Genomic DNA, 14,116 nt, shown 5'->3' with positions numbered 1-14,116 from the left:
TCAGCTACTGACGGGTTTAGCTGCCATGTCAATAATACAACCAAGTTGTAGTAATTACAGCTCTTTGAGGAGAAGACTTCTAGCCGTCTTTAGAAAGCCGCAGGGACAAGGCGTAAACACCGTAAAGTAGAAATATACGAAGAGACAGCGGTTCAATTGATCGAGACAAACATTCTTCTTGTGCTCGTCGGCTGTGAATGTGTGAAGCAACGCTCTAGAGGAACGCTTGCCACGTCTTCTGCTATCTCCAGCCCTGAAATATGGGTCATCCCCTGGTGAATCTACCCTGATCTATAAGGAAATTGCATATCTAACAATTCCCTAATATATGTCTGGGATCAGAGTGCGAGTCTCGTAACGGATCAGCGAAGCCATGATTTCCGTGCCAGACCATCGGCAGACGCGGATATTTACAATGGATTGTGCTTCTCCTTGGACAAAATTAAAGGGGTTTTCCAGTTTTAGGTAAACTTTCTAATAGACTTTGACTTTCTCGCAGCTTTCAATATATCTGCTTGCTGTTAGTGAATGGGAAAAACAGTCATAATACTTCCCATAGCTGAGGGGTTGCTACTGTTGTATCCATTCACTGACCGCAAACAGATCTTGGCCAGTGCTACGATTACAGTGATGCAGCTTGATAATAGAAGTATATTAGAGAATCGCTGTTCTGTAACGTGTACGCTCACCAAAGAGGGGCAGAATCTAATAGTTGCACCAGTTTTTCTTCTTTCTTCTTCTTTCTTCTTTCTTCTCCTCCTCCGTTTATAAATTGAACTCCATAAAATAAACCGTATGCAATAAGCTCCCCCTAGTGGTGCCTGCAGGAGGCATCAATATGATCATTTAACTCGGGTCTCAAACTCGGCCGGGTAAATAGGCCGCACATAGAAATAATGTGAAGTTGACGGGCCGCATTGCTTTTAAATTTGATAAAATACAAAATTATTGTTAATCGATTCGTCATTTGAACTACTATAACAATACTACGTTACTATAACAATACCACATTACTATAATAATACATTACTATAACAATCCTACATTACTATAATAATACATTACTATAATAATACTACATTACTATAACAATACTACATTACTATAACAATACTACATTACTATAACAATACTACATTACTATAACAATACTACATTACTATAACAATACCACATTACTATAATAATACTACATTACTATAATACTACATTACTATAATACTACATTACTATAATAATACTACATTACTATAATACTACATTACTATAATAATACTACACTACTATACTAATACTACATTACTATAATAATACTACATTACTATAATACTACATTACCATAATAATACTACATTACTATAATACTACATTACCATAATAATACTACATTACTTTGAAAATACTACATTACTATAACAATACTACATTACTATAACAATACTACATTACTATAATACTACATTACTATAATACTACATTACTATACTAATACTACATTACTATAATAATACTACATTACTATAATAATACTACATTACTATAATACTACATTACTATACTAATACTACATTACTATAACAATACTACATTACTATAATACTACATTACTATAACAATACTACATTACTATAATACCACATTACTATAACAATACTACATTACTATAACAATACTACATTACTATAATAATACTACATTACTATAATAATACTACATTACTATAATAATACTATATTACTATAATACATTACTATAACAATACTACATTACTATAATAATACTACATTACTATAATACCACATTACTATAACAATACTACATTACTATAATACCACATTACTATAACAATACTACATTACTATAATAATACCACATTACTATAACAATACTACATTACTATAATACTACATTACTATACTAATACTACATTACTATAATACTACATTACTATAACAATACATTACTATAACAATACTACATTACTATACTAATACTACATTACTATAACAATACTACATTACTATAACAATACTACATTACTATAACAATACATTACTATAACAATACATTACTATAACAATACATTACTATAACACTACTACATTACTATAATAATACTACATTACTATAATAATACTACATTACTATACTAATACTACATTACTATAACACTACTACATTACTATAATAATACTACATTACTATAACAATACTACATTACTATACTAATACTACATTACTATAATAATACTACATTACTATAACAATACTACATTACTATAACAATACTACATTACTATAATACTACATTACTATAACAATACATTACTATAACAATACATTACTATAACACTACTACATTACTATAATACTACATTACTATAACAATACTACATTACTATAACAATACTACATTACTATAATACCACATTACTATAACAATACTACATTACTATAATAATACTACATTACTATAACAATACTACATTACTATAACAATACATTACTATAACAATACATTACTATAACAATACATTACTATAACACTACTACATTACTATAATAATACTACATTACTATACTAATACTACATTACTATAACACTACTACATTACTATAATAATACTACATTACTATAACAATACTACATTACTATACTAATACTACATTACTATAACAATACTACATTACTATAACAATACTACATTACTATAATACTACATTACTATAACAATACATTACTATAACAATACATTACTATAACACTACTACATTACTATAATACTACATTACTATAACAATACTACATTACTATAACAATACTACATTACTATAATACCACATTACTATAACAATACTACATTACTATAACAATACTACATTACTATAATAATACTACATTACTATAATACCACATTACTATAACAATACTACATTACTATAACAATAATACATTACTATAATAATACTACATTACTATAATAATACATTACTATAACAATACTACATTACTATAATACCACATTATTATAACAATACTACATTACTATAACAATACTACATTACTATAATAATACTACATTACTATAATACCACATTACTATAACAATACTACATTACTATAATAATACTACATTACTATAATACCACATTACTATAACAATACTACATTACTATAATACTACATTACTATAATACTACATTACTATACTAATACTACATTACTATAATACTACATTACTATAATACTACATTACTATAATACTACATTGCTATAACAATACATTACTATAACAATACATTACTATAACACTACTACATTACTATAATACTACATTACTATAATAATACTATATTACTATAATAATACATTACTATAACAATACTACATTACTATAATAATACTACATTACTATAATACCACATTACTATAACAATACTACATTACTATAACAATACTACATTACTATAATACCACATTACTATAACAATACTACATTACTATAACAATACCACATTACTATAACAATACTACATTACTATAATACCACATTACTATAATAATACTACATTACTATAATAATACTACATTACTATAATACTACATTACTATAACAATACTACATTACTATAATAATACTACATTACTATAATACCACATTACTATAACAATACTACATTACTATAACAATAATACATTACTATAATACTACATTACTATAATAATACATTACTATAACAATACTACATTACTATAATACCACATTATTATAACAATACTACATTACTATAACAATACTACATTACTATAATAATAATACATTACTATAATACTACATTACTATAATACCACATTACTATAACAATACTACATTACTATAATAATACTACATTACTAAATACCACATTACTATAACAATACTACATTACTATAATACTACATTACTATACTAATACTACATTACTATAATACTACATTACTATACTAATACTACATTACTATAATAATACTACATTACTATAATACTACATTACTATAACAATACATTACTATAACAATACATTACTATAACACTACTACATTACTATAATAATACTACATTACTATAACAATACTACATTACTATACTAATACTACAACAATACTACATTACTATAACAATACTACATTACTATAATACTACATTACTATAATACTACATTACTATAATAATACTACATTACTTTGAAAATACTACATTACTATAATAATACTACATTACTATAATAATACTACATTACATTACTATAATAATACTACATTACTATAATACTACATTACTATAACAATACATTACTATAACAATACTACATTACTATAACAATACTACATTACTATAACAATACTACATTACTATAATAATACTACATTACTATACTAATACTACATTACTATAATAATATTACATTACTTTGAAAATACTACATTACTATAATAATACTACATTACTATAATAATACTACATTACTATAACAATAATACTACATTACTATAATACTACATTACTATAACAATACTACATTACTATAATAATACTACATTACTATAATACTACATTACTATACTAATACTACATTACTATAACAATACTACATTACTATAACAATACTACATTACTATAATACTACATTACTATACTAATACTACATTACTATAATACTACATTACTATACTAATACTACATTACTATAACAATACTACATTACTATAACAATACTACATTACTATAACAATAATACTACATTACTATAATAATACATTACTATAACAATACTACATTACTATAATACAACATTACTATAACAATACTACATTACTATAATATTACTATAATACTACATTACTATAATAATACTACATTACTATAACACTACTACATTACTATAACAATAATACTACATTATTATAATACTACATTACTATAATACTACATTACTATAACAATACTACATTACTATAATAATACTACATTACTATACTAATACTACATTACTTTGAAAATACTACATTACTATAATAATACTACATTACTATAACAATACTACATTACTATAACAATACTACATTACTATAACAATACTACATTATTATAACAATACTACATTACTATAATAATACTACATTACTATAACAATACATTACTATAACAATACTACATTATTATAACAATACTACATTACTATAATAACACTACATTACTATAACAATACCACATTACTATAACAATACTACATTACTATAATAATACTACATTACTATAATACTACATTACTATAACAATACTACATTACTAGAATTCTATATTCACATATTATTACTACATTATTAGAACAATACTACATTACTATAACAATACATTACTATAATAATACTACATTACTATAACAATACTACATTACTATAATAATACTACATTACTATAACTACTACATTACTATATCAATACTACATTACTATAATAATACCACTAAGTTTGCGAGTTTACTCCACGTGCTTATCTTAACAATCCAGTTTTCTAGTTTAAGTGTCGCTAAATGCAGTCTGGCTGCTCAGTTGGCAGCGTTTGGCAGACGCAAGAATTTCAAGATTGAGCAGCCCCTTAATGCCACAGTGCCCTCTGTAGATAATGCCACCCCCCCCCTATAGATCGCTCCATTGGGGCTCCTTCTAGGAGTGGAATCCCCAGCCAGATCGTTGCCGATGCTCTGGCTGGGGATTCCTCTCCTGGATGAGCCCCAGACGTCACTGTTCATATATAGACAGTGACCTCCGATGATCCTCCAGGAGAGGAATTCCTTGCCAGAGTGTTGGCAATGATCTGGCTGGGGATTCCACTCCTAAATTGAACAGCGTAGGGGGGTGTAGCGCTGTTGATAGGGTGGGGTGTGTGGCGTACTATCTACACCCGCATTCCAGAAGCGCGGGTAAGGGACTGCGATCCTGCCTGTCGTCATGAAACGCCGGCGCGCTCCTTCGGCCTGCTATGTCCTCTCCCGAGGGAGCTTCGGTACCCCAGATGACAATCTCAGATGCAGCCCGCGGGCCACGTGTTTGAGACCCCTGATTTAACTGATCACTTACTGCAGGGGGTTTGGAGTTCTGGTACAGAAAAACAGAGCTTTGGTTTGAAAAACGACCTGGTATTTTGAGGGTGCATTACACAGGGAAGATTTTGTTGCAGAAATTTCTAGGACTGGAAATAAGTTGCATTTATCTAGATGGAACTTGCAGTAATCCATGCACCTGCTGCAGACATTACCACATTTAGATGAGGGGAACAGATTTTCCTCCTCCAGAAATTTCTGCAACAAAATGTGATGCGTGTGACTGCACCCTAAAGGTGGACATTTACTCTGATCCTTCCGATGCTACAAGGCTAAGCCGATCCTGACTTCTGTCCACAGTATGCCCTGGAACGCCTGAAGGTGATGTGCGAGGAAGCTCTGTGCAGCAATCTGTCCGTGGAGAACGCCGCCGAAATTCTGATTTTGGCCGACTTACACAGTGCCGACCAGCTCAAGACTCAGGCCGTGGACTTCATCAACTAGTGAGTGGTTTTATTTATTTTTCCTTCACATTTACTCTATGGTCGTCCAAAAAATATGAAGTAGTTGCCCACCAGAGTCGTATTTTCAGGGTGGTGATGTGTTCCCGACCACTCGTGACTATAAGCCGTCTGTCTCATGTATTTCTCCTTCTCTTTCCCTGCAGCCATGCGTCTGATGTCATGGAGACTTCTGGATGGAAGTCCATGGTCGTCTCTCACCCACACCTGGTGGCGGAAGCATACCGTTCCTTGGCCTCGGCTCAGTGCCCTTTCCTGGGCCCTCCTCGCAAGCGCCTGAAGCAATCCTAATTAAAAGTTCTTGTACAGATAATCCCTGCTTTATTTGGAGCCGCTCTCTCCTCTTCCTCATCGCATGAGTGACACTGGTGGGGGAGGGGGTGAGAGAGGAGGTTTTTATCTTTACCTCCCCGACATTGTGTGTGTTGCCACCCTACTCTCCTTTGCCACGTGGCCAGACTGAGCCTTCTGTCTCCCGTATCCTGTGAGGAGCAGGGAGCATAAATAGACTTGCCCTCCCTGCGGGTGTGTTTCCCTGCTGGAACTTTACCTTAATTTATAGGGCCGGAGAGAAATTTCCGATCTCCATGGAGGACTTTTGGAGTTCAGACGTTCAAGGGCTGAGACTGCGAGCTTTCCACAGCTGCCCTCCGACCCCAGGTTGTTGTTTTTCCCGGACAGTGCGGGGGCTAAACTTGTGATTATATTCTCTGGGATGCATTTTAATTTCTTCTATTTTTTCTTTTGCCCGTTATTTCCATTACTAGCGTTTTGTTTTGTTTTTGTTTTTTTTTACGCTTCTTAATTTTGCTTTTAATACCGTTCCATAACATTAGAGCATCTCCTCACTATAAACTTGCATCTTCCAAGTTGAGTTTCACTGACCGGTTAGTCTGTGGTGGTGTTGCTGGACAGAGCCTCCTCTTTGGGTCCTCATTTCATGAACTCTATTGCCCCCTCCCGTAAGCTCACAGCTTATGACACTGACATGTTATTAAACAAAAATAGGTCCGGTATAAAATTCTTAACCTGAGTGAATAGGTAAGGTATATGCAGTTTTTGGTAAAATGAATTTAGACTGTGACCAGAAACATTGGACTGTGCTGACCTTTATGGGAAGACATCTGGCATTGAGATGCTGAATCCAGCAGTCACAACCACAGACTGTTTGACATGACTGTGATGTGACCTTTTTGACTCAAAAATTTCAATTTTTGCTTTGACCTTGGCCTCTCGTACTTGCAGGAGCTACTTTGTTATATTGTGAGGCTCAGCCACTGATGCTTCATAGTCAGTAGAATCCGTTTTGTTTTTGGAGACCATAAATAATTCTGATTTTGTATCGTGCATCACTGTCCTTTTTAAACGCATTCCATCTTAAGAGAGTACTGTCGAATTAAATATACCCGTCGTGAGGCTATTCTCTCTATGGGATGAGTGGTGGGGGATGAAGAGCAGCGTAACTTGTGGGTTTAGCTTTAAAGAATGGATTACCTTCTTCATAAATGTGGTCTGTTCCTACTCATGCGCAAAGATTATACCATCCTTGTGAATTTACATTCATAGTTATGTATGCCATGCTGGTACCTTGCTCTAGATTACGTACCGCTACAAAATCTCACCACCTTAAAGATTGAGAATGAAGATTGTGGTATTTAATGCAGGAGATTGCGATGTCTACATGAATATTTTACATATAGTTGACACACATGACGTTTTTATGTCCTAGCGACTTAAAGGGGTTGTCCCAAGATTAAATGTTCTCCCCTATCCACAGGATAGGTGATCACATGCTGATCGGTGCGGGTCTGACCACTGGGACCAGCACCGATCACGATAACGGGAGTCCCGTTCCTCAGAATGAACGGAGCGGCAGGTCGCTTCCTTTACACAGTCATAGGCCCACATTTAATAAGCCTACTGCTTAACAGTTATACGTTCAACCCAATAATAAAACTGTATGCGGTAAGCTCCCTCTAGTGGTGACAACAGCCATCAGAATTTTATTATTTAACTCCTTTCTATGCAGGAAATTTGGAGCTTTTTTTTTTTTTTTTCAGAAAAACATTGCTGACCGTTAAAAAGATATATTCAAAAATGTATTCGCACAGAGTTTTGGACATAAAAACAAAATGGTATTCTAAAGTGGACATTCACTTTAAATCTATTTTTTTAAAGGAAAGTTGGTGGAACCTCCCTGTCATACATTGACCGTCGCAAAGGCTGCAACTTCAGCCTATAAACCCATAGGACCTGTGACGTATATACTTTCTAAGGGCTCGTGACTGCCACCCTCCATTGTGTGACACCTTTTTGCTGCACTGAGCGGAACATGACAAAAGTAATTTGTTCCATATACATTTTATTTCTGAACTATATGTAACTCATTGCATTAAAGGCAGTCTTCAGATTTCACCCTAAATGGGTAGTTTTGTATAGAATAACTCTTTGCCAGTAGTACGGGCACATTCACTCTCTTCTGATGAATCCAGAGCACTCTTGGTGTATTTTTAGGAGTCACTTAGTGTAAGCGGAACGCCTAAACAATCCATTTATTCAGCCTTGTTAATAGCCCTGGAACTCGAGGCCATAGTATTCTCTAGTCCACCCCTTCACTCTACGCAATGTGCGGAGTGTTTAATGGTTTGGGCTGTGGATGACATTGGTTTAATTTGCTTTTCAAAGAACATTCTTGAAATTTTAGATTTCAATTATATTCGTTTTGGATAAAATCTGTGTGTGTTGCCTGCGTCAGGGTCTATGACAGTGAAATGCGGCATATGGAAGGGTGTGTGGTAGGGGAGGTCTAATACTAATGTCTTCCATCCTATAACTATAAAGCTGGCCATACACCAGAGAGAAAAGTTGGCTAATCCTGGCAATTCGGGTGGGATCAGCCAATGTTCTGATGTGGGCATGGGTCTCCCGACTGTTCCTGATATCGGGGAAATAGAGATTTCAACATGCCTGATCCTTTGCTCCCGCGGAAGACCAGCTTAGGGCCGGATTCAGAAGGACAAGTGCGAACTTGGATGGTCAGGGTGTGGGGGGAGTTTGCCGGTGCATGCGGAAAGATAAGATCCACAGGTATGTCGCCCCTCGCCACATAGTGATAACTAGCCACCGAGAGTGAGTGGTGAGTTGCGTGTGTTTCTTTTTACTCAACACACCCCGGTCTGTAGTACATCAGCGCGGGGTGCCAAGAGAAGGCGAGAACCCCTGGCTGTGGAAGTATGGTGTATTGCTTGGAGGTCGATGTCCGTATGGTATGTAGTCCACCGGAACTCAGCGCTGCTCACTGATGCTGTGATCCGGTTTGTTCCAGCGCACTGTTCGGGCAGGTTAGGTGAGACCACAGTCACATAACCCGGTGCCGGATCATGGAGGATTAAAATAAAACCCGAAGGACCAGGAAAAGAATGTAATTAAATCCAGTCTGCAGCATTTTTTGTATATTCGGATGTTTTGGAGACACCGTTAGTAGTGTAACCTGTGTCGTTTCCAACCCTGATACAACCTAAAAGTGATCCTACTGAAGACTGAAAACATGATTGACTTAAAAACTTGATAGTTGTGGGTCCCATCTCTGGAACCCTCTCACCTCTCGGGCATTTCTGGACATCTCCGAGCCATCAGTGGAAATCTTCTGTAGGACTCGTGCAATGTCACCTGAAACCCCATGACTTCTGGAATTCATGGAGATCAAGTCATTGTTGGTGGAGCTGCTATAGCTGGAGACTACATTCTATTGTGGTACTTTTGCCTCCAAAGTAATTGTTTAACATTCCTCCGCACCCTTTTTCCTCTGCTATTTTTGTAAGGAACCTTGGGTGGGTAAGTAAGAGCAAGTAGTAAAAAATAGACAAACATTTCACATACTTCTTCGAACTGTCTTAACCTTAGGGCTGCGTATTGGATGTACAAAGTTCCAAATGGGGGAAAGAATACAATATTTCTTGTCTTGACTACAGAAGAATCGGGTGTTGGTGTCACTTTATGGTAATGTAGTGCTACGTTCATGTTTTTCGCAAAAATCACATAAGCAACTTTGTGCTTACTCTAGTTAGATTCTTCAACTGTCCTGTCCTGTAGATCTTGTGGGTAGTCTGGGTTTCCAGAACAGACATTATAGGGAACCCGTCACGTTGAACATGCTGTCCTATTTGCGAGCAGTATGTCATAGAGCAAGAGGAGCTGAGCAGATTGATATATCATTTGGGATATCCTCAAACGATTCAGGATATCCTGTAATTTATTCATTTAAATCTCAGCACACTGTGGAGTCCAGTGGGTGGTCTCAACCATTGATTGACAGCCTTTCCTATATGAATATCTAAATTACTGCCAATCACTGAGCAGGTCCGCCCATTGGACTCCTTCCCAGTGTTAGCAGGGATTTAAATGGATTTATTACAGGTTATCCTTTATCTTTTCTTACAAAACTAGATATCAATCTGCTCAGCTCCTCCTGGTCTATAACATGCTGCTCACAGATCGGACTGCATGTTTGATGTGACAGGTGCCCTTTAAGACTCAAGTGATACTGCTATAAACAGTCAGATGCATCTGGCACGTTCAGCTCTACATGAGATAACGCACGCAAATCTGGCACTATCTACTAGGAGTGGAGGCAGCCGTTTATCTGAATCAGTTCATTCGCTCGCCTTCTATCAATTTACGATGAACCAGTATCTCATGATTATTAGTCATAAAATGCCGAGCTGATGTTAATAGTCGATGGAGAATAAGTAGACCGCTTCCTCATGAATATCGCTTCAGGGAATAAACCTTGCTGCGGCCCTAAAACTAGTGAGTCACTGGTCTGTATTTCTATTTCTTATGGCCAATGGAATCTTTCTTGCCAAAGTTAAAGAGTCCTCACCATTATCTCCGTTCATTAATTCATGCCCTTAAAGGGGTGTTCCCACAATTGGGTTTTATGTCATGTCAATAGTAGTCAGACCGCTCTGATCCCGAAAACGGGGGTTGCTTTTGTTCCTGGAGGCCAAGCCCTGCATGACTACGCGCTCTCTGATGAAACAAATGAAAGTTGCAGAACGCACTATGTTTTCCATTAATTTCCATGTGGTTCAGAACAAAACTGGCCCATTTTCAAGCTTGTTGGGGGTCCCACCAGTAGGATCACCATTAATAGTGTTCTTTAATCTTTTTCCCATTTGGTGCTTATTCAAAATGGTTTTCCTGGATTAAAAAAATTGATCGCCTATCCTTAGAATAGGCCATCAATGTTTGTTCAGGTAGGGTCCGACCCCTGGGACCCCTGCTGATCTACAGAACTAGCGAGCGCCACACCCTCTTAAAAACGTATATCCAAGGACGGCCAGTTTCTCCATTTGTAGTGAGTAGTGAAAAAGAGTGTCTGTCTAGAGGACCAAACACATTTGTGCATTACAAGGACAGCCGATTGATTTCAATGGACACCATGTAATGTTTCATTTCCCCTGTGGTGGCGCTGCAGGGGAATTGTGAACTTGGGAATGGTTCGCTTTGGCGCCCATGAGTGAACCACCTTGTGATCAGCTTATTTATGAGGATTCTTCTAACAAAAAGTAATTGTACAAAGCAGAGAACCCCTTTAAGGCTGTATTCAGACAGGTGTAATATGGCTCAGTGCAGGAGTTGTATGTTTAGTACCATGAAGGGGATTGGACCCTGTTATGTATTATCAGGACACTCTTTCCCAAAAATAAAAGCTGAGCACATACTATGTCCCATTTGAGTGCTGCATGTGTACAATATGGGGTTCACAACTTCATGTAAATAGGGTACAATTTCTTCTAAACAATGGAAGCTCAATAAGCAGGTAGCTAGACTGGCGTCCGACTTGGTCAATTCCCACTTGATAAAAGTGTCCCCCTGCTGTGATCGCAAGTGATCAGCTGTAATCTGTGGGAAATCTGCAAACATTCGTCCATCATCTGATTTGTATCGTTTATGCAGCAGAAAATATTATTGTTGCCGGCAGCACATCTCCCTGAGGAAACCGGGAGACGCGCTGCCGACGTGATAGAAAAGTATGGTGACGAAAGATCAAAGTAACAAGCGCTCGTCCCCATACTAGCCCCTTGTGAGAGAAACAAACGAGCGCCGATCAATGGGCTGTCGCGTTGATCGCTGCTCGTTGTTATGGCCAAATTGGGCTGGTGTAAAAGGACCCTAAGTGTTCAGTTCCTCTGCAGCGCCACCACAGGGGAAATTAAGCATTACACTGTGCCTATTGAAGTAAATGTTCTGTCTGTGTAATGCAGGACAGGACAAGTCCTCCAGAGTTAGAGACGCTCTTTGTAGCCACCCTATACTCTGAAAATGGATTTTCTAAAACTCGACAACCCCTTTAAATTTGTGTCGGAGAACATAACTTCCTGTCTCTACAAATATCCTCTTGTTTATTTTGTGTGCACCAAAGACTTCTGGGTAGAATGTGAAACTTTCATAGTTGGTAGCTCTTCTTGGCTTGTTTCCTGGCGATGTGATGTTTTTGCAGGAAGTAGTTCGGAAACGGAGGCCAGGACTGCTGCAGTCTGTCATAACAGTACACCCCGCTCTTCGCACGTTGCTGCTATACGCGTGTTTGCACCATCTGCTCTGGAGAACAGCCGTTTGGTACGAGCTGCCCGCGCCCTTCCCTGCATCAAACATATGAGATGCCAGCTCAGCTCTTGTGTGCGGTGGGAAGTAGATGGATTTTTGCTGTTTCAGGTTTTTTTTTTTTGCCTCATTTAGAACGTTCTCTTTCGTTCTCTGCTTTTTCTGAGGTGATTAGAGATGAAATACATCAGATCGCTGCTTTCATTTCACGTTCACACAAACGGGGGCATATGTTACTTTAGGTATTGAAGCTCATCTGTGGGTTTCAATCGACCATTACTTTTTGAGACATTTCGGTACAGCTCGCCAGTCCAGTGTTGATAATCTACATGGCCAAAAGTATGTGGACACCTGAACGTCACATTTATACGATGATCATCTCTTTTGGGCCTTTCCAATAGATTTTGGGACATTGGTGCAGGGATCTGCATCTAACGTTGGATGGTGATATTAGGCTGTAAGGCCTGGCCCACCGTCATGCCGGTTCATACCAAATCTTGTCCGTGGTCAGGGTCCTGCGTAGACCAGTCAGGTTCTCCCATACTAAACTTTGCGAACCAGTTTACTTTTTTTTATTATAGACCTATTAACCTGGTAAGCACCACAACCCCCCACTGGTGCAATAAAGTTAGAAGAACTCAAGTCCCTAGAATGTCCTCCTATGTTGTAGCATTAAAGGGGTTATCCACTTTGGACAATCTTCTTTTTTTTTTTATTAAAAAGGGTCCTGAAAAGATAAGCTGACCACAGAGGGTTCTGCAGCTGAGCTGTAAACTGCTGGGGAACCTGGCAGTAAGTATTCAATTCCCTGGCAGCGCCACCACAGGGGAAATTAAGTATTACACCATAATCATTGAAATCAATGGGCTGTTTGGGTGATACACAAATGTGCCGGGTCCTCC

General features: G+C 36.5%; 1 protein-coding gene across 2 annotated transcripts in view; it reads left to right on the top strand.

Moving 5' to 3' along the window:
* Nucleotides 1-9,027, top strand: part of SPOP (speckle type BTB/POZ protein) — a 36,369-nt gene extending 27,342 nt beyond the window's left edge. For both annotated transcript variants that reach the window (XM_075846897.1, XM_075846896.1), the window contains exons 10-11: nt 6,445-6,587; nt 6,752-9,027. In XM_075846897.1, coding sequence (XP_075703012.1) covers nt 6,445-6,587; nt 6,752-6,896 — 288 coding nt within the window. In that variant the 3' untranslated portion in view covers nt 6,897-9,027. The remainder of the gene's footprint in view (nt 1-6,444; nt 6,588-6,751) is intronic.
* The last annotated feature ends 5,089 nt before the right edge of the window (nt 9,028-14,116 follow it).

The sequence above is a fragment of the Rhinoderma darwinii genome, chromosome 13 (genome assembly GCF_050947455.1).
Source record: "Rhinoderma darwinii isolate aRhiDar2 chromosome 13, aRhiDar2.hap1, whole genome shotgun sequence".
Classification (NCBI taxonomy): domain Eukaryota; kingdom Metazoa; phylum Chordata; class Amphibia; order Anura; family Rhinodermatidae; genus Rhinoderma; species Rhinoderma darwinii.
This window is presented reverse-complemented; position numbering and strand designations above follow the sequence as displayed.